Source organism: Canis aureus, chromosome 3 (genome assembly GCF_053574225.1).
Source record: "Canis aureus isolate CA01 chromosome 3, VMU_Caureus_v.1.0, whole genome shotgun sequence".
Taxonomy (NCBI): domain Eukaryota; kingdom Metazoa; phylum Chordata; class Mammalia; order Carnivora; family Canidae; genus Canis; species Canis aureus.
Window position 1 is genome coordinate 20,798,792 of NC_135613.1, and position 21,313 is coordinate 20,820,104.

Genomic DNA, 21,313 nt, shown 5'->3' on the forward strand with positions numbered 1-21,313 from the left:
GCGCAGGGGGCGGAGCCGTTGCGGGGCCCTTCCCCCGGCGTCCCCACGCGCCGGAGCCCCCCCGAGTGCGCGTGCGCGGCGGTTGCCGTGGCGACCCGGCAAGCGTTGGGCGGCCAACGACTCAGACGCGGGCGGCGGGCGGGCGGGGAAGGAAAGCAGCGCGTCGCTGACCCGGCGGGCGGCTTCGGCGACCCCGCGGAGCAGGGTGTGCGGGGCTCCGGGATAAGCATGCACCCCGAGGCCTCGGGGCCCGCGGTGGACGGGCGGGCGGGGCAGGGCCGCGCACAGGAGCCGGGCGTGGAGCAGTCGGCGGGCGACCACGGGGACGCAGGCCCGGCGGGCCGCAAGGAAGGTGCACACCTGCCCGGGAGCCGAGGGGCGGGGGGCTGCGGCCGGCACCACCCCTGACCCGGCCGGCCCGCGGGAGCCTTAGTAATAATGACGCGCGCGCCGCACGCCTTGTAAAGGGTGCTCCCGCCCCCAGCGATGGGCACTCCTCCCCGTTTCATGCAATTGGAGAAACTGAGACTTAGAGAGGTTACGGAACTTGCTCCAGAGACATTACCCTTGTGAGGTCCTTGACAGCACAGACTCCCGCTGGACAGTCGGACTTCGCAGCGCAAGCCCTTACCCAGCACACCCGCCTCCCCAGCGCCCACCTATTACCTATTTGGAATGTTCCCCTTTATTGCAAGATCAAAGATCAAAGGCTCGGGGGGCAGGACGTCCTGACTGAATTAGCAGGGTCCAGTCCAGTGCCTGACCCGTGGTAGAGAGTGAATGGGGAGCTGGTGGTTCTGAGGTCAGTGGGTGACTCCTCACCAGCTTCTCAGACAGCTTTCAGCCTCTGCTCTCACTTTGCTTGGGGCCCCAAGGGAAATCTTTCAATGGCTGCATAAGCTACTTGATTTGTATTTCGTTTTTTGAACTCACTCAACAAGCGTGTCTGGAGCATTAGCCGTCCAGGCAAGCCCTGTATGAAGAGCTGCAGGGAAGCTGTGTGGTTCACTGGAAACAGACAGGCTTTGGAGGTATTCACACTGGGTACAGATTGCAGCTCTGCAACTTGCCAGTTTTATGGCTGTCAGCCCAGAGATTAGCCTCTCTTTGCGGAGGGGGGGGGGGCAGTGTACTGGTCTGTAGGTAGGGGTAATTATATTAGGTTTCTGGGCTACAGTGGGCCATTAATCAACACTAGCTCTTATTATTCAGATAATCAATTATTATGTATGCTGAACACCTCTTGTGTATTTATTCCCCCAAACACTTATCTGGCACCTCCTGTGGCTGGACATTGCATGCAGTGGGAAATGGAAGAGTGTAAGACTCTGTCCCACACACAGAGTGGTTAGTCTGGTTCGATAGACCACAGGAGCATAGAGCACAGCAGCCAACAACTCTTAAAGATTTAAGTGCATTTGAACTGGCCAATTTTGATTGACCTTTAAAAAAAATTAAGTGCCTTTGAACGTGCTCCTTCTCTTTTTACCAAAGATGTTTTCGACACTTTTGTTTCTTTTCCTGTGGTTTTTCTTTGGGGCACTTTTTAAAAAGAAGGGAGAACATTGGGATCCCTGGGTGGCGCAGCGGTTTGGCGCCTGCCTTTGGCCCGAGGCGTGATCCTGGAGACCCGGGATCGAATCCCACATCAGGCTCCCGGTGCATGGAGCCTGCTTCTCCCTCTGCCTGTGTCTCTGCCTCTCTTTCTCTCTCTGTGTGACTATCATGAATAAATAAATAAATAAAATAAAATAAAAATAATTAGAAGGGAGAACATTGTAACAAATAGCCATGTATCATCACTAAGAATTGAAAATGATTAAAGTTTTATCATTTTTACTTCAAGTTTTTTTAATTAAGACATTTCAAATAAAGTTGATGCTCCTTTTGCCCTTCTCCCCCCAATTCTCATTCCTATACCCTCCTCCCCTTCCCTTGTCCAGAATTTTTGTGTGGATTCTTTCAATCACATCTGTCTCTCTCTCTCTCTCTTTCTGTCTCTCCCTTCTTCCCTCCCACCCTCCCTTCCACACATGCTTTCTCCCCTCCTCTCTCTCTATGTATATATATTATTTGTCCATAAACACCTCATAACATTGGTTTGTATGTTTTTAACTTATATAAATGGTATATATATGTGCTTATCATGAAACTTTATTTTCTCCTACCTGTTTCTGAGAATTATCCGTATTGACTGATGTAGTGCATTCTTCCCCAAGGCAGATACTAATCCGTTGTTTTACGTAACTAGCCACCACGGGTGGTTATTTGCATTGTTGACTGTCTTCTGCTATTAAAAGTAATGCAGTAATGAATACCTTTGTACATGCATCCTTGTGCACCTGTACAAAAGCTCTCATGGAGGACCTCCCGAGAAGTGAACTTGCCGTAGTCTTTACCAATGCTTTACAAATCATCATACATTTAAAGAGCCCTCATGTTCCATATTAAAAGCCAACATTTACTAATCAAGTTGAAATTGGGCATTTTATACATCTCTTGATCTCTATTCCCTTATTTTATAGAAATTAATGACCCGAAGGAAACATGTGTGAGTCCTTCTGACACATCTTACCCAAGCAAGCAGAAACAGAGTGGTGACAGCAGGTCGGGCAGTTGCTTAGCAAATGAGAGAGATGACCAGGAAAATCACAGCCCCAGGTATGTGAGCATGCTGCTGCCAATTACAGCACATTTCCTGAGGAAAGTATATGGTATAATCACCCCCCCCTTTTTTTAAAGATTATATTTATGTAATCATGAGAGACACAGAGAGGCAGAGACATAGGCAGAGGGAGAAGCTCCCCATAGGGAGCCCAATGCAGGGCTCGATCCCATGACACCAGGATCACACCCTGAGCCAAAGGCAGACGCTCAACCACTGAGCCACCCAGGTGTCCTGCTGTAATCACCCCTTTGAACAGATAAGGAAATTGAGGCTCACGGAAATTAAATAGTTGGCCCAGTGTCTAAGAATTAGTACCAGAGTCAGAATGGCGCTGCATTTATAGCACAACTAACCACAGTGTATTAAACTTTAATGCCAGGCCTGGAGAGAGAAACATCAGTAGTTCTTGATGACACTATTAAAAGTATTTTTATTAGAACATACATTGCAATTTTTAGGAATGCTGAAAGTAATGATATTGGAGGAGGCCCTGAAAGGTATACAAAAAAAGAACTTAAAATAGTTTATTAGGCAGAAAGAAAAGAAAGAAAGAAAGAAAGAAAGAAAGAAAGAAAGAAAGAAAGAAAGAGAAAAAAAGAAAAGTTATCAGCCACTTAGGTTATTTTGGAATTTGGAGAAGAAATGGGTGTGCTAAAGAATTTTTGGAATGTTTCACAGCTGACAAATTGAAATAAATTTCTTATTCATGTTTCTCACTTAACAGAATGACTAAAAGTTTCCTGCAAAAACTCTGCAAGCAACACAAGCTTTATATTACCCCAGCATTGAATGATACACTGTATTTACACTTTAAAGGTAAGGACCTGGTAGAGGGGTCTGCTGTCAGGCAGAAGGCTCTAGTGGTATAAAAAAATTTCTTGCTGGGATCCTCTGGAGTTCTCAAAGTATATATGAGTAGAAATTTCAGAGTTGGGGTACCTGGCTGGCTCAGCCATTTAAGCGTCTGCCTTCAGCTCAGGTCATGTTCCTAGGATCCTGGAATGGAGCTGTGGGTCAGGCTCCCTCCTCAGTGGGGAACCTGCTTCTTCCTCTCACTGCCCTTGCTGTTCTCTCTCTCTCTCTCTCTCTCTCTCTCTCTCAAATAAATAAAATCTTTAAAATAAAAAAAGAAGGGGCAGCCTGGGTGGCTCAGTGGTTTAGCACCGCCTTCAGCCCAGGGCATGATCCTGGAAACCTGGGATCGAGTCCCATGTTGGGCTCCCTGCATAGGGCCTGCTTCTCCCTCTGCCTGTGTCTCTGCCTCTCTCTCTCTCTTTCTCATGAATAAATAAAAAAAATCTTTAAAAAGGGGGGGGGGGCACATGGGTGGCTTAGTGGTTGAGCATCTGCCTTTGACTCAGGTTGTGATCCTGTGGTCCTAGGATGGAGTCCCACATTGGGCTCCCCACAGGGAGCCTGCTTCTCCCTCTGTCTCTCTGTCTCTCATGAATAAATGGGTAAAATCAGAAAAGAAAGAAAGAAGAAAGAAAGAAAGAAAGAAAGAAAGAAAGAAAGAAAGAAAGAAAGAAAGAAAGAAAGAAAGAAAGAAAAGAAAGAGGTAAAATCAGAAAAGAAAGAAGAAAGAAAGAAAGAAAGAAAGAAAGAAAGAAAGAAAGAAAGAAAGAAAGAAGAAAGAAAAAAGGAAAGGAAAAATTTCAGAGTTCAGTGAAGATCTGTAGAAAAGCAATAATATTTCCTTGACAAGTCTTCACTGACTGGAGCTGATAAAAGGGGCCACTGAGTATATAGATACCAGGGAAGCATGTGACATCCTTTACTTATATTTTCTGAAGGACTTAAAAATTTCTCAAACCAGCAATCCAGTAGTGAATGCTGGGCTTGGGTGGGACACATCTCGAAAGAGGAGGGTGATTAGTGCCTCCCAGGTCAGAGAAGCATGAACAGTGGCACCCCAGGGGCCCCAGGCCTAGTGTGCAGGATCCCATGTAAACCTCAGCGAGGGTCCGTAGACCTCACTAGTCCCAGCAGTGATGAAGAGGAGGGACAGCTTCAGCTTCCTCTGAATTCGGGTGGTCAACTCACTTCATAGACCCTCTCTGTGTGTTCCTTTAGTAGGAACTCTTCTGTACTCTGCTGGCGATGCAGAGGCACGTGCAGCCTGGCATCTGGGGGTTGGGGCAGCCACCGCGAGGCATGCCATGCCAGGGAGACCCAGGAAGGGTGCCAGCAGCACACACCCCTTAAGGAAATGCAAGGACTCCTAACTGATCTCCACACCTCCACGTTGCCATCTCCAAAATCTGGCACCCAACATGTAGGTGTCACAGTGAATAAGATGACTTAGGGGAGAGCCCAGGGGACCAATTTGAAGAGGTGGGGAGAAGAGGATCCAACAGGTCAGACTTAGTGCAGAGTTAGAAGGTGGAAGAGCCAAGACGGAGATGTGCCCGTATTCGCTCCTGCTCCCCTAGACCACACAAACCTAGCAACTGAATTCACTATCTGCTGCTATTTTGAGGGCCAGAACCGGGGGAATGGCTTAGCTGGCTCATTCTGGCTCACCAGGGATACTATAACTTTAATCAAAACTTTTTTAGGCAACAGAATAACTTTCAAGGGCTTTGGTGATAACAGATGAACCCCCAGTTACAAACTGATAATGAGTTACCAATGTAAACAAAGTGTTTGTTCTCCTTACCTTAAATTTGGCTCCTAAAACTGAAAAATAGAACAGGACCCACAGTTTGCACTGGCCTCGGGCTCAGCTGGATCCCTGTGCTCACGGCATGGCTTCACCACAATGCCTGTTTCCTTCGCTTGGTTGGCCCTGCTCCTCTGGTTCACTGGGGGCAGGTGATCCCTCGCCTCCACCCACTGCCAGCCAAGAAGGGAAGGCAGCTGCTGCAGCGCTAGGCTTCACCCCACGGGGCTGGCAATTCCCCATTCTCTCCAGTGGAGCCAGCAAAACCTCCCAGGGTCCATCAAAGTTGGCCCTGCTTGGCTAAGTGTGACCAGCCCAGAGCAAATGGCCGTGCCTCTGATTGGCTGCCCGGGGAGCCACGGGGCAGTATCAGCAGAGGAATGCTCCCATGGTGTCACTAGGGGAAGGACATGTGGATGGTAGACGGGTAGTCAAAAACAAGGGTGACCCTGTGTCTTGCATGCATGGAGGAGCTTAGCCAGCACCCCCCTTCCTTCTCACTAGGTTTCAATCGGATCGAGAACTTGGAAGAGTACACAGGGCTACGTTGTCTCTGGCTGGAGTGCAATGGAATACAGAAAATCGAGAATCTGGAAGCCCAGACCGAATTGCGCTGCCTCTTCTTGCAAGTGAACCTGCTTCATAAAATCGAGAACTTAGAATCTCTACAGAAACTGGATGCTCTTAACCTGAGCAACAATTACATCAAGACCATTGAAAACCTCTGTGAGCTGCCCCACGAGGGTCCTTATGCCACTAGGTCCACCGCTTTCCCTTGGGGGAGGTCCTAAAGGTACTTTATACTTTTGTTGCTCACTTCTGCTGACCTCACCTTCCAGCCTGTCTGCCAGTCCTGAACACGCTCCAGATGGCCCACAACCACTTAGAGACCGTGGAAGACATTCAGCATCTGAAGGAGTGTTTGAAACTTTGCGTCCTTGACCTTTCTCACAACAAGCTGAGTGATCCAGAAATCCTGAGTGTCCTGGAGAGCATGCCTGACTTGGTAAAATGTGCATGCACACAAAACTTGCCTTCTTTAGATACTGAATCTCTTCCCCCCTTGCCTCCTCCCACCCCTCCTTTCCTCCGACCTTCTTTACCCAGCCTGTCCTCTTGATGTCTTTAGCTGGAGCACTTGAATGCCAGGTACTGTGTCATTTTGTCCACAAACACTTCAGTGTGAATCTCCTCGGGGGGGGGGGGGGGTCACTCTTAGTCTCTGCTGTCCCCTCCCATCAATCTCCGAAGACACCAGTCCCGTTTTCAGGACTGCCACATCTGGATTTGGTTGATTGCGTCCCCAGGGTGTCATGTAACATGTTCTGCTGGTCCCGTATTTCCTGTGGAATGCTGATGGAGCCGGAGGCTCTGTCCAGTCCAGGTTCAGGGTTTCCCTTGGAGGTGTGTGGCTGCGTCGTGTCACAGGGCCTTCTCATGTCTGGTTGCCTCTGTTGTAACTCAAAGACAGCCTGATGGGGACCCGCGTGGTCAGCCTGCCGCAGCCAGGAAAAAGCCCTCATCCCTCTGTCCCCAGTTGTATAGCAGCTGCTGGTGGACACCGACTCTGCCTCATGAGTCATGGCTTCTGGAGCCACGCAGTGGCCATTGTCCAGCCCTCCCATCCCTGCCTCATTTATTAGCTGGAGCGTTCTCTGATGAGCACCTCCCTCATCACCTAAGGGTTCCCTAATATAGAGTTCTCACAGAAGGGTCCAGGATGGAGGTTTGGTTCTTTTTATTCATGGATTTTCAGAGAAAGGGAGCAAGTACCTAGCAACCACGAACAGTGACAAGGAATGGTTTTTCCTTCCCTTGTGTCATTATGAACCATGGTTTATGTATATAGTACTTGATCTGATTTCATCCTTGCTGTCATTTTAGTTTTGGATATTCAGATAGTCCCTTCTTCCGGCCTGTGGGGACCCCTCCAGGCAGCTGCTTCCTGTGTCCTTGTGACTCAACTCCAGTAGCCCTTGACAGCTTCCTTGCTTTCTTGTGTGTGCATGTTGTCTTGTGCTCTAGGTAAAACATTAAAGATAGCACCCCAAAACCCTGAGTTCACCATGTACTGCCTAGGGTGTGGATATGTAAGGAAAAAGTGAGATGATTTAAAGAGAAATAGTGAGCAACTCATAGGTCAGGAATAGTGTTCTGAGTAGATTGTCAGGGAGGACTCGTTTAGAACTGCCAGCACACAGCGATCATATACAGCTGTGTCATATAACACTTTATTTTCTTTTTGCTTAACTGCTATAACAAATTATCACACACTGGGTGGCTTAAACAGCAGAAATTTATCTTCTCATGATTCCAAGAGGGTAGGAATAGTCCAGAATTGTGGTGCCAGGGGTAGGTGAGGGGGCTTCTCCCTGTGTCCGGTGTCCTCGCATCGTCTCCTCTACATGTCAGTGTTCCAATCCCCTCTTCTAAGGACAGCAGTCGGGTGGGACCAGGGCCTGTAATCTGAATCACCTCTTTAAAGGCCCTCTCTCCAAATACAGCCACATTCTGGGGTGCTGGGTTAGAAATTGAACATATGAATTTGGGGATGGGGAACACAGTTCAGTCCATGACAAAAGCAGTCTGCTTTACAATTGTTTTGTGATTGGTTTTTAAAATTTTTTATGTATGTATGTATGTGTATGTGTGAGAGAGAGAGAGAAAGAGAGTGAGCAAGCAAGGGGAAGGGGAGAGAGGGAATCTCAAGCAGACTGCCTACTGAGCATGGAGCCCAATGTGGGGCTCGATCCCATTACCCTGAGTTGGGTACTTAATCAACTGAGCCACCTAGGCACCCTGTTTCGTGTCTGCTATTAAATTCTCCACCCACATAAAATCTTTAAAAATAAATACATCTCCACCCACCATGCAGCCCCCTCATGCCTGCTCTGGGGTGTATATTGCACACACATACACACCCCTATTCCCCCAGCCCCACAGAGTAAATACCCACCAGAATGAAGTTTGGGGAATGTTAACCTTACTAGGTTGCAGTATATTTGTTTTTTCCAATAACACAGACCACTTTCAATAAGAAAACTCATGAGTGGGACGCCTGGGTGGCTCAGCAGTTGAGCGTCTGCCTTTGGCTCAGGTCGTGATCCTGGAGTCCTGGGATCGAGTCCCACGTCGGGCTCCCTGCATGGAGCCTGCTTCTCCCGCTGCCTGTGTCTCTGTCTGTCTGTCTCTCTCTCTCTCTCTTTCTGTGTGTGTCTCATTAATAAATAAATAAAGTCTTAAAAAAAAAACTCATGAGTTCAGGCAAACTAGTTTTAAGTGGATCTTCTGCTGCATGTTGCTTTAGCTGCCCACTTCTCTAAGTGTCACGAGCAGGAAAGGAGGAGACAGGGTTTAAAGACAGGGGATGCCACGTGACATCCAGCAGATGCGTGAGCCTGGCGAGCTGGCACATTCCATCCTTTCCCTATCCGAGCTTCCCATCTGCCTGGCTGCTGTGTATGCTTTCTTAAAATGAGTCCTGGCTGGGAAGGTGAGAAAACAGCCAATTAGACTGAAGCTAATGTCAGCCAAAGAGCTTGGGTGAGCAAAATAACGTCCTCACTGAGTTGGACAGGCCTCCAGACGTGTTTTCCAAGGTTGTTCTGGAAGGACAGTGAGATTTCAGGTCTGTGGTTGAAGTACAAGAATGGGCTGCTCCATTACTAGGACAGTTATGATGGCCAAAAAGCAAGGAAAACCTTCTAGCTTCCCTGATAAAGTCATCTGGGGGTGGTGGGGGGCACAGGCGTCTTATTTATGTACTGTCAGAGCACAGCACGTGTAGACTACTTGAATCATACCCATGTTTGTTAGTAATCAGTCTGGCTCTGCCTGTATGCTTCCAGCGCGTACTGAATTTGATGGGAAACCCCGTTATCAGGCACATCGCTAATTATCGAAAGACTGTCACCGTTCGGCTGAAACACTTAACATACCTGGATGACAGGCCAGTTTTCCCAAAGGACAGGTAAGGAGGAGAGAAGCCTTTGGGTCGCATGTTAGTACGTAATGGTTGAACACGCTTAATAATAAACTTGTACACATTGCTAAATTGCGAGCATTTGCAATATTCTTAGGAAACAAGTTTAATGGCTACATAATTGTTTATAATAAGAAATTACCTATTCTTGAGCACTTACTCATTGATTTTTTTTTCATAATCCTCTTATAACTATCCTTACACATAAGTCTCTGACCTCATTGCTGATTTTGTTAGGGTGGAATTTGAGTAGTTGTATTATTGGGTTAAAGACTGCAGTTTGAGACTTTGTAGAGGTGCTTGCAAATATTTCCTAATCATTTTCTAGAAAATTTGTGATGATTCATGACTTCATCAGACATAGCCATATAAATGAAATCTTCATCAGGCGACTCAATGAGTGAAGACTGTATCTCATCTTACTGTGGGGTAACTGATGAGGTTGGGCACTCTTATGTGTTTGTCAGGCAGGTGGATCTCTTGCTCTGTGAGCACCCCATTTATAACCTCCTCCCAGTTTCCTTTTGGAGGTCCTTTTGTTATTGGTTCATAGGAGGTCTTTTTTTTTTTCTTTTTTCTTTTTTTCATAGGAGGTCTTTTTTATATTAAGAATATTGAACCTGGGACTGTCATGTGTATGGTCACGACTCTTGTATCTATGTTTTTAATTTAAGTCATCATTGATTCTCACTTAGAATAAAATCTCTGTACCATGGGCTGCTTGAAGTGAAATGCAATCTAAACTTTAAGGTACACAGCATTTTTTTTTTTTTTTGGTACACAGCATTTAAGAAGCAGTGTAGCTGGTAGTATGTTTTTGAATTCACAAAGTTAAATCAAACTAACAAATATTTCAAGTAGAAGTGAGAGCCTCCAGGTGAAGAAAACAAGACCACCTGCTCCTGGGAAGTCGGGGGAAGGCGTACCCAGCTCCACGGCACCCAGGGGCCACAGGGGCCACAGAGCAGAGCCTAGGCAGTGACTTTGAAACACAGGCCTGCAGCCCTGAGGTCTGTTCCCTTGGGTGGGCTCCCCCAGCTTCACATTCCTCATCAGGAAGGTGGGGACAATATGACCACAGGTGGGATTTGAGAAGTGCTGGGCTCAGAAGGAGTAAACCCATGGGAGCAGCAGCTAAGGATTCTGAGCCTCAACCATGGGTGGTGCTGAGCCACAGGAAAGTGGGAGCAGGGATAGGAGCCAGCCTCTTTGCATATTGCCACTCTGGTTCAGGGGTCGGACTCACTGGGGTTTGAGCCCTAGTTCCTCCCATCCCCTTGCTGTCCCATATCAGCCACTTGCTGTTCTCCCTGCCAAGGAGGTTCCTCACAGGTGTTTGCAGGTGTCTGATCACCTGTCCCCTCAGGCAGCTCTCCATCTCACGAGCACCTTTTCCACCTGGTGTCTCTCTAACCGGCTCTCTTTTCTTTGGACACATCAGCCTTTGACATACTTGTTTCCTTTTGAGTATCCATCTTTCCCCATTAAAAGGCAGCTCTAATAGAGCAAGTATTGTCATCTCTTGTAACCTGCTGTATCCCCAGCCACTAGAACAGTTTGCCCACTTAAAGTGTACAACTCGATGGTTTCTGGTATATTCACAGAGTTGTACAGCCACCACCACGTCAATTCTAAAATATTTGTATTGCCCCAAAAGACTAACCCTTACTCATTAGCTGATATTCCTCATCCCCTCTCTCTTCCAGCCCCATCTCCATGTTTTTTTTTTTTTTTTCCCTATGCTGGATGTTTCCTATCAATGGAATAGTACAATATGTGGCCTTGTGTGATTGGCTTCTTTCACTTCCACAATAGTTTCAAGGTTCACACACACTGCAGTGTAGATCAGTAACTCATTCCAAAATAATGTCACAAAAGAATATTCCATTTGGAGACACCATGTTTTATTCAGCCAGGAATTGGTGAACTTTGCAGTTGTTTCCACTCTGGGGCTCTTGTGACAGGTGCCGCTACAAGTGTTTGTGTGCTGGGTTTTGTGTGGACATTGGTTTTCAACTGTTGAGCAGATACTTAGGAGCACGATGCCAGCTTGTAGGGAAGATTACTCGTAGCTCTGTAGCTGCCAGGCTCTCCTCTAGGGGGCCGCACCAGCCTGTGTTCCCACCAGGATGAGTGGGCTCCACCTTCTTCCCAGCATCTGGTGTCAGTGTTTGGGATATCAATTGTCCTAATAGGCGTGATGTGGCATCTCCTCATTGTAACCCGCAATTCCCTGATGTCAGAGGACACTGAGCTGCTTTGCCATCTGCCTGTCTTCTTTGGTGAGGTGTCTAGGTCGTTTCCCACTTTTTTTTTTTTTTTAATTGTTGGTTGTTTCTTTTTTTGAGGTCTCATAGTTGTCTGTTTTGAACATAAGCCATGTATCAGTTCTCTTTCTTGTAAATATTTTCTCCCAATTCATGGCTTCTCATTTCATTCTTTTAAATTTTTCTTCTACTTTTAAATTGTGTTGTTTTTGTATTCATGAGTCATAGGAGTTCTTTATTCTATATACTCATCCCCTAGTAGGTGTATGACTTGCAGATATCTTCCCACATTCTGTGGGGTGTTTTTTTACTTTGTGGTATTCTTTGTGTTACAAACATTTTTAATTTTGATGGAGTCTGGTTTCTCTATTTTTCCTTTTTATTGCTGGTGCTTTTGGCATTGCATCGAGAAGCCTTTGCAAGCCATTAAGGAGGGGAGTGTGCATATGTTAACCGATATTCTGTGGCCACATATCCCATGTGCCTTCAGTTTGATTTGGAGAAAATGAGCGAGTTTGGTGAGACAGTATATTTTGAATTACTTTTACCTTGTTGAAAATTCGGAACTCTCCAATTTCTGTTTTTTGTTTGTCCTCATCAACAGAGCTTGTGCAGAGGCCTGGGCTAGGGGAGGGCTTGCAGCGGAGAAGGAGGAGAGAGAGAAGTGGGAGAGCAGAGACCGGAAGAAGATTGAGGACAGCATTGAAGCCCTAGCAATGATCAAGCAGCAGGCAGAAGAGAGAAAGCGGCAGAAAGCCAGCCAGGAGGGAGGTACGTGCTCTGGTCAGCAGTAGCACCCGGGGCTCTGTGTAGACTAGAGATCTGGGCTGGGGAACTTGGCCTTTCATCTCTGGGATTTAGCTTTGACCTTTAGCTTTCACACACCTGCGGATGCCTGTGCATGTGGCCTCACCCACCTGCCAAGGGTTAGGAAGAGCCCCAGCATTAATGGGCAGTTTCAAGCCACTTTCAGTGATAAAAGTGCAGTTGTGTTAAAATAGCCTCAGTCTTCCAAAATAAATGATCTATTCGTTTTTTATGACTGTCATGACAAATTACCATAAATTTAGGGGCTTTAAAACAACACAATTTTATAGGTCAGAAGTTGAACGTGAGTCTGTGAGTCTCACGGAGCTAAAATCAAGGTGTGGCCAAGGCTGCATTCCTTCTGGAAGCTCCTGGGGAGAATCTGTTTTTTCATCTTTTCCAGCTTGTTGAGATCCCCTCAGTGCCGCCATCCCTGGACCTGTGGCCCCTCCTCCACCTTCCTATGCAGGACCTTCAAATCTCTCCTGCTCTGACCCCCTGCCGCCCTCTCTTTAGGATCAATGTGGTGACGCTGAGCCCACCTGGATACTCTAGGATCATCGCCCCATCTCAGGGTCCTTAATCTCCTCTGCCAAGTCCCTTTTACTCTGTGAGGTCACATTCTGACAGGTTCTAGGGTTAGGATGCAGACACCTTTGTGGGGCCATTATTCTGAATATCGTGAGTTCATATCAAAGCACTGTGCTATTTTACTGATTTCATGCTCACCCCACATAGTGCCATTGACAGCAATAAATCTGCCAGCATCTAGACCGGGGGCTTAGTCTGTGTCTTCATCCCGTATCTCAGCCACATGGTTATTAAGGTTTTCCATTACTACTCTTGCTCCTTTAAATCCACCATTTGCACGCAGGAAGTTCTCTCTGCCCACGTAGTGGGGATGGGTATAAATAAATAAGCTTTTGCACACAAATGCAGGCACATGTTCTTCCTCACACAAGGAACTGGCTCACAGACATTGTCACAGATCCTGACAGGAAGAGCACTAGGTCCTTGTTCCTTGGAGTTTCCCTGGGGAGGTGAGCTTTTTGGAAAAGCCTAAGGAATAATAAAACAGCTGTATTGTCCACCTAGATTGTGTTGAGTGCACCCCCACCTCCGTGGACACAGCTCCGTGGCTTCAGTGCTCAGCGCACACTTGGATGGACATCGCTGCATCCCCAACGGTGCCCCGAGCTCGCTCCCAGCAGTTTGCTGCATGTCCCCGAGACATGTCCAGACTGCCCTCCCACCCCAGGTCCTCCCGGCCCACCTTTGGTCATCTCTCGTTTAGGGGAGGAGCCAGTGCCAGAGGAGAACCAGAACGTGGATGCCAGCATGCAGGGGAAGGATAAGTCTCATGAGGAGCAGGAGAGGCAGCAGAAAATGGAGCTGTTTGTCAGGGAAAGCTTCGAGGCCAAGGATGAGCTATGCCCGGAAAAGCCGAGTCTTATAGAGGAGCTGCCTGTGGAGGTCAGCAGGCAGACTGAAGACCAGGAGCCGGGGGTGCTGCTCCTGGGGGAGGCCCTGAAGCCGGCCGCCCCCAGAGCCACCTGCAAAGGTAAGGAGCTGGGGGCTGCATGAGGCCCCCCGGGGGACCACAGCCTCTGAGCCACCCTGTGGGGCGTTTCCCATTGCTGTGCCATTAGGACACAGTGGTGTCTCATTTGCCAGAGCAGCACTGCCCATGGAAATACAATGAGGCCGAAGTATATTTTCTAGTAAACAGAGTAAAAAGAAATGGGTGAAACATTAATATTATATTTTAACCAAACCCAGCCTATCTAAAAGATAATCCTTTTAATCAATATAAAATTCTTCACATGATACTTTTATTGGCACAATGTCAAAGCCCAGTATACATTTGACCCAGCACGTCTCAATGTGGATGCTACCTTTTCCCTGGTTCAAGGGAGATGTAATCCTCCTAAAAGGAGGGAGGCTGTTTTATACTGCTTCAGGTGTCAAATTTAAATGAATCAAAAATCAAAACAAATTAAGAACTTCAGATCCTCAGGAGTACTGGTCACATTTCCAGTGCTCAGTAGCCAACCTTGTGCAGCTACAGCTACTGCGGTGGACGATGCAGGTCTAGGCAAAGCGGGCCCCCTGGTGGGTTCAGCCACATTCCTTGGGTCCTGCTAACTAGTGGAAAAACCCAGGACTTCCCTGAGATGCTGTCCTATTGCTGTAGCATTGGTGAAGATGAGCCAGGCCTGGGCCATGCCCTACCTGCAGGGCCTTGAGAGACGGGGAGCACGTGGTCCCCCTGAGCAGCATCTGGGGTCTGTTTGGGGAGTTCAGCTGGTCTGACCCAGAACACAGGTGCCCAGCAGGAAGGTGCCCACTGTCAGAGAGACCTAGAAGTAACCCTGTCCCCAGACCGCCGAGACCACCAGCCAGAGGGACAAGGGCCACACCCCATCATGCCAGGTAGGGGTGAATTCTCTTTCCAGTGAAAGGATTTGGACAGAGCAGACCATCCTCAGTGATGAACTCAACTGACCCCACCCCCGAACAGTGCCCCACTATCCATCCATGGGGACTTAGAGCCACAGCCTTTCTTCAGTGATATGTGAAAAACCCAACTCCTTTCACAGGCTGCGTGTGGGAGATAAAGATGCACATTAGGCAGGAGGCATATATAGGCGGGGATAGACCCCCCGCCCCCAGGGACTCAGAAACCCTGTTTCTGCCAGGGCCGAGACTCAGGAATTCCCCAGGGATCCCAGGGGAGCGAGAGGCAGTGGGCAGAAAGGAAGAAGGAGCAGGAGGGACAAGTGTGCAAGCCCTCCAGGCCCTGCCCCCGAGCGCTACAGGAGGGAAGAGTTCTGTCCCCGAGCGGCCACTGCCACAGAAAGAGAACAGTGCTCTCTGGTGCTGCACCTGGTGTGGCAGCAGAGTGGCCCCTGAGGGATGCCAGCCTTTGCCTTCCTGAATGGACAGAAGGCACATTTGAACAGAAGCTTGTTCACTGCAGTGGCCATGGTCTGGAGCACGAGACACAGCCAGCTCTGTTATCCAACATGCATTGCCCCCTGAGATGGCCAGGGCTTCCCAGGTCTTGTGTGGCCCCATTTGACGGAAGTGGAAACAGAGGCTCAGAGCAGTGAAGTAACTTGCTCCAGGAGGGGAGCAAGTGCATGGTGGACACAGGGATCAAAGCCAGCACTGCCCCGGTCCCTGCTCTCTGCTCCCCCTGGGCTAACCCCTCTGGGTGTCCACGTCCCGAGAGGTGAACTGGGCTGGCAGAGCAAAGAGATCCTCCTTCCACTTTGATTCAAATGACTCTGCCACAAGAAGGGCCAATCTCAACATAAAAACCTTCTGTTTAAACAACTACTTTCCATCCCCCTTTCCTGCATTGGACCGTCTTTCCTCATATGTGGAGGATGGGAGGAGTGAGGAGGTGGCCAGCGTGAGCAGCTGTGCTCCATTCTCCGTGCGAAGTCTGGACCACCTCCTGCGATCAGGAGTCCGTGCTGGCTCCCTGAGGAGCAGGGCCGGGATTGGGTGCCCGAGTCACCTCCCAAGCCCATGGGAAGTCTGCATCTCAGGGCAGGGGGAGCACCTGCACCATCGTGGAAATCACAGCACCTCCCGCCTCTCCTTCCACCCTCCCCAGAAGGGCTTCAGCTGCTTCCTGGTGGTCCCCAGCACGGTCTGAGGACAACACCAAGTGTTTCACTAAAACTGTGTACAGGTGGGGCAGGGAAGTTTCTAGATAGATATCCTGAGGTCAAAGCCACATCCAACCCCTCAATCAGCTGAGTGACTGCAGGCAAACCCCAAAACCTCTGGGAGCCTGTTTCAGCCACTGTGAAATGAAAACAGTCTCTCTGCCATGGATTGAACGAGGTACGTAAGCTACACTCCCAATAATTGTTCATCTCTTCCCTGCCTTACCTTTTCCCAAAACAAAGCCTAGGCAGATTGTTTTTAGGCAACAAAGGGACCCAGCTGCTGCCTTGAGAAGCTTCTGGTGGCTGGCCGGAAGGGAAGCAGACCATGGTAGTTATCACCAGCACTGAATTGCAGAAGCCACAGGGACGATGATGTGGAGACCGTGACCGCTGGACCCAGCGAGGGAAAGCCAACCACAACAGCGACCACAGAAGCCCTCTGCCCACCTTCTTGTTTCATGGGACATCAGGCCCACTGGGGTTCTCTGAGCCAAACTGGACACAGTGGACCTGTGTGTGGCTAGGAAGGTTGAGCCTTGGATCTCTCATGATGGAAGCCATGAGGCTGAAGAGCAAGCAGAGAACAGGACCCAAGGATAGGGCCTGGGGACGTCCAGGAGTGGGAGACTGGAGTAGGAGGAGGGACCCGTCCCAGCTTCACATTCCCAGGCAGCCCTGTGTTACTTAGTGAGCCTCCTGGATGCTGGCGCTGCCACCAGGGATGGGCAGGCCCCACGGGTGGTGGACTCTGCCCGTCTTGGGCAGGGCCGTCACCCTGGAACCTCCAGCCTGCCTCCCATCCACCTCCCAAAGGCCTTTATCCCCTGCCAGCCACCCCGGCCAAACTGCCACCCGGCTAGTACTTTCACCTTGTCTGAGTCACTGCCCAGTTCCAGCCAGAGGGTGGCTCTCTCGTCTCCTTCTCCTTTCTCTTTAGACAGAACCCGGTCCTAATCTGGTGATTCTCGCAGCTTCGGTCTCTGGGGCTGGCCTCCCTCTGCCCTCGGGCTTGTCAGCCTGTGCACCGAGCATACAACCAGCCCCGAGGTGACTAACTCTGTGTCATTCTTAGAACCGGCCCCCGACACTGTGGCCCCCAACACCGCGAGCCCTGAGACTGTGGCTGGAGATGAAGATTTGGAGGTGAAGGAGAAGCTCTTCATCGATGTAAGTAAACAGCTGCCCCTGGAGAGAAGGGTCTGCTTTATGGTTGGTATCGGATCACACGGAGACCCTCCAAATCCTCACGAACCAACGTGTGCTCTGTGGCCAACGGGCTTGCCATCCACAAGCTGCTCAGAATTCATTCCAGATGCTCGGGCCAGACCTGCCTGTTAACATGGTCTCCCCAGGTGTTCATACGTGTGTGTGTTCAAGATTGAGAGGTGCCAGGCCAGACGGTTCCCCATCTCCCTTGACAGAACTCTCGATTTGTTTTCTCCAAAGTGACACTGCAGAGCAGTTCTCTGGCGAGCCTAATACAGAATCCTTGAGAATGTGGCATTTTTCACTGGAGCCTCCAGTCCTCTGCTGACGCCATCCAGTGAGCAGCATGTGCCACATCCAGGCCTGTTGCTTCTTGATGGTGGGCATGTGGCCTCGAGAATCCCTGTCCTGGCTTTGCCCACGTTGGTGACACAATAAATGCCCTGGCCCATGGGGGTGGGTACCATGGGGTTCGCACATTTCCCACCTGGCCAGGGAAGCGTGCTGGGAGTGGGGACCAAGATTGCGGAGGCATTTCTCCCCACTTCAGCCTCACGGCCTGCAGGCTGCCGGTGCTCACTTGGGTCACTGGGTGGGATGGCCAGCTTCCCGGGGCACGAGTGAGCTCCTGCCGGCTTCCCAGGCAGCCTCCTCCATTTCCTGTGGCTCAGCAGGACTTACACGGAGCAGTCAGTGTTCAGAGCAGGCTTCTAGTTTTCAGAGCCTATGTAGAGTAAAAAACAGAGCTGGGGAGAGAGAACCAGCTGTATATAGGATGGCTAAGAGCTAATGCTTATTTTTTTTTAAGATTTATTTGAGAGAGAGAGAAAGTGAGAGAGCGAGCATGAGCAAGGGGAGGGGCAAAGGGAGAGGGAGAAACAGACTCCCCGCTGAGCAGGGAGCCCCACATGGGACTTGATCCCAGGACCCTGGGGTGATGATCTGAGCCGAAGGCAGACGCTTCACCGACTGAGTCACCCAGGTGCCCCAATACTCACGGTTCTAATTGTGCCTGGCACTGTTCTAAAGATACCATATATTGGTTGACTGACCCTGCCAGTAGGTACCATTCTCATCCCCATTTCACAGACGAGGAGATTGAGAAACAGAGGTTAAGCAATTTGCCCAGGGCTCCACAGCCAAGCAGGGACAGAGCAGGAATACCAAGCTTGGCAGTCTGGCTCAAGGTCACACATCCAACCACATCCATCGCTGCCTGGCTCACGTGCTGGGCTGGTGGCTCTAGAGGAAGAGACAACAAACCCACAACACAAAAGCCCCCTAGTTGCAGGGAGGCCCAAACCACACTCATTTTATAGCACTTTGAGTCCCAGGATGAATCTGGACATTGGCAGTGCACGTGGTTTGGGCCCCACATCTCTCCCAGGTGATCTGGCCCCGTCTCTGATGACAAAGCAAAGTGGAATGAGGAATAGGTATTCCTGGGAACCCCTTTCGCTGCTGAGGTCGGGATCCTCAGATGGCAGCGTGCATACGGTTGCCCAGAGTGCTTGCGGTCCTTATGTCTCTGCACGCTTTGCTTGCACGGGACCCAGGCTCACGGACTTGCTTGCTCTTCCAGGACCTGCCGGACTTGGAGGACGCTGATGTGGGCGAGGCTCTGGACGGCCAAGATGAGGTCATCAGCCCTGCTTTCCCACTGTCAGCGTGATGTCACGGTCACTTGGGCCCTGTGACCCACAAAGCACGGCTCCCTCCCTAATGCACCCGGGCCCCCTGAGCCCCCTCTCCAGAGCAAGTGCAGCCGCTCACTTCCATCAGGTCTTATGATGACTCCCGTGTGTCTTCCTGGACACACGTTTTGTCACTGACCTTCACTGCTCCTAGCAGATAATTCTCTGAGGACAATTCTGTCCTTCAGAGGTAGTTGGTGTGCACTTTCAGGATGTCTGTCCTGTAGTGACACACAGATGGGGAAGGGAAGGAGGAGTACAGGAGGCAGGATGGGGGCTCTCCCACGTGGACCGGCATTGCTGGGGCCTGGGTGCCAGACTGGGGCCCGAGGGAGAGGACAGCGTAAGGCACCGTCTCTGTGCAGGAGCACATTGTGAGCTAGGAAACGCGCGCGCACACACACACACACACACACACACACACACACACACACCCACCCCACAGCTCCCCTCATCTCCAAGTGAGCTAGGTCCCGGAGGAGCATCTGCCAGCCGATTCGGAGCCCTGGGGGGTGGTGTTGGTGTAGCAGGCACAGCACTGGTGGGGGGAGTGTGGCTGGACGCCTGGCGGAGGGCTGGAGCGGAGCCCCGCTGCACACCTCGCCACCACCTCGGGGCTCGGGAACGGCTGGCCAAGGGCATCGGTGCTGAGGCCTCTCTTCCCAAGGGCAGAGTGTTAGGCTCCCTCAGGCCTGTCTTATACGTGGAAACAGAGTATTTTATGATTAAAAAAAGAAAAGGCAGAATCAGCATTGGGCATTTTATAGGTGACTATCGGGAAAGCAGAAAGGGTCACACACGTTTTTATCTTAACAGATGTGCTTTCCAAAGGTGACAGCCATCTCGAGCTTGAGTGATGACAGTGAACCCGAACTGGATTACTCCTCACTCCCAGTCCTGGAAGACACCCCAGATGCGCTTTCAAACATATTCGCAATCCCCAGGGACACCTCCAGGAAGGCTGAGACACCCTTTACAGACATATTTAAAGCAGCTAAGAGGAACTCGGAAACCCCAAGTAGAGACACCAAGTCCCCACGCCCGCTGATCCAGGAGCTCCACGGCGAGGAAGCTTCAGACCAGTCACCAAGGTCGCCAACCTGCCAAAGGGACACCACACCACCCCTACCACCCCCTTCCAGTGAGGACGGGGACAGTGACCTGCTTCCAGCCTCTTCCCCAGGTAAGACCACCCTACTTTCAAGACCACAGAGGCCCAAGCTCGGATGGGGGGAAAGGAATTGCCAATAACCCAACCCCAAGCGGAGGGCAGCTGATGGGTTGGAGAGGCCGCTCACAACAGGCCACAGAGATGGCTTGGAAACCTGTATTCACCCCCAGCCTCTCCAGACTCAGGCTTCTGAGGGCAGGCGGGCTCTGGTGACGTGAGGACTGGGAGTGTGGGACAAAATGAGTGACTGCTGGCCTGAGGGTAGAGGATCTGGTGAATGCTGAGAAGGGTGGTGCTGGCGGGGAGGGGAGGCTCACCTCCTGGCAGGGGTGGTGCTGGCAGGGGGTGGCCAGCTAGAGTACACCTGGCTGGGCAGGACAAATCACACGTTGACTGGTCAGCCTGGCCTGGCACTCGGGGCCCATGCATATGGCCAAGGAGAGGCACGTGTTGGGGAAGCGGGGAAAGCGGGGTCGTGTTCACTAGAATGAGCCAATGGGGCGGGGTAGGGTGGCTAGTTCAGGAACTGTTGCTGGGCCTCCGCTGAGCTCAGGCCATTCCTGTTCTCACCCGACGCTGGGCTGACCCGAGGCCTGCAGGCAGGAACACACGAGGGGCTGCCCACAGTTCCCATGCACACAACGACCTTCTTTCCTAACTCCTTAGAAAACATCACCAAAGAGAATGAGGCGCTGTCTGAGCCCGAGCTTGTGGAGCGTGAGGCGGAAGGAGACCGAGAAGACATTGAATTTGGCTTGGACTGAACCCTCAAGTGGCCCTTCTGCCCCCACACTAATGGGGACAGCTGGTGGCTAGGGCCCTCCATGGGCTCAGGTCACCCCCTTGACTGGGCTCCCCTTCCTTCCTGAGAGTGCTCGGGGCCTCCGCTGCCCCTCCACTGGTGCCTCTGCAAGCGTGCGACAGCCGTGTTCCTGTTCTCAAAGCAGGACACGACTGACCTCCCCCAGTTCTGTGGCATAAGCTGTGTAACTGAGCATTACAGACATTTTAGCATCCACGTGAGTCAAAGTGTTATTGGATTATTTACTATCTGTGTGAGTCCTGTGCTTCTTTACACCAAATATCCTGAGAAAAGATCCACTCTACATGTGTGATTAGAAATCTAGATCAAATCCTGGTGTCCTGTGATATTCTGAGGGGCTGTTTTGCCCC

The 21,313-nt window shown here is 50.4% G+C and overlaps 1 protein-coding gene across 3 annotated transcripts; it reads left to right on the forward strand.

Annotated features, from left to right (window-relative positions):
• The first annotated feature begins 28 nt into the window (after positions 1-28).
• DNAAF1 (dynein axonemal assembly factor 1) lies at positions 29-21,163 on the forward strand. Of its 3 annotated transcripts, none has more exons than XM_077891016.1 (12): positions 29-205; positions 2,526-2,661; positions 3,393-3,484; positions 5,835-6,056; positions 6,170-6,336; positions 9,179-9,300; positions 12,184-12,350; positions 13,681-13,947; positions 17,142-17,236; positions 18,858-18,914; positions 19,786-20,152; positions 20,807-21,163. In XM_077891016.1, exons 3-12 carry the CDS (start codon positions 3,394-3,396, stop codon positions 20,902-20,904), a joined length of 1,653 nt encoding a protein of 550 aa, XP_077747142.1. In that variant the 5' UTR covers positions 29-205; positions 2,526-2,661; position 3,393; the 3' UTR covers positions 20,905-21,163. The 3 variants fall into 3 exon arrangements, with proteins under 3 accessions (XP_077747142.1, XP_077747141.1, XP_077747143.1); XM_077891015.1 differs by lacking the exon at positions 29-205 and adding an exon at positions 212-352; XM_077891017.1 differs by lacking the exon at positions 29-205 and adding an exon at positions 1,025-1,031.
• The last annotated feature ends 150 nt before the right edge of the window (positions 21,164-21,313 follow it).

What these genes read in the sequence shown, in the direction of transcription:
- DNAAF1 (XM_077891015.1), top strand. Translation starts at nt 229, where the DNA reads ATGCACCCCGAGGCCTCGGGGCCCGCGGTGGACGGGCGGGCGGGGCAG. An exon ending in CAAGACCATTGAAAACCTCT is followed by an intron (nt 6,057 to 6,169) that starts GTGAGCTGCCCC and finishes CTCACCTTCCAG; the next exon opens with CCTGTCTGCCAGTCCTGAAC. An exon ending in CCAGTTTTCCCAAAGGACAG is followed by an intron (nt 9,301 to 12,183) that starts GTAAGGAGGAGA and finishes CCTCATCAACAG; the next exon opens with AGCTTGTGCAGAGGCCTGGG.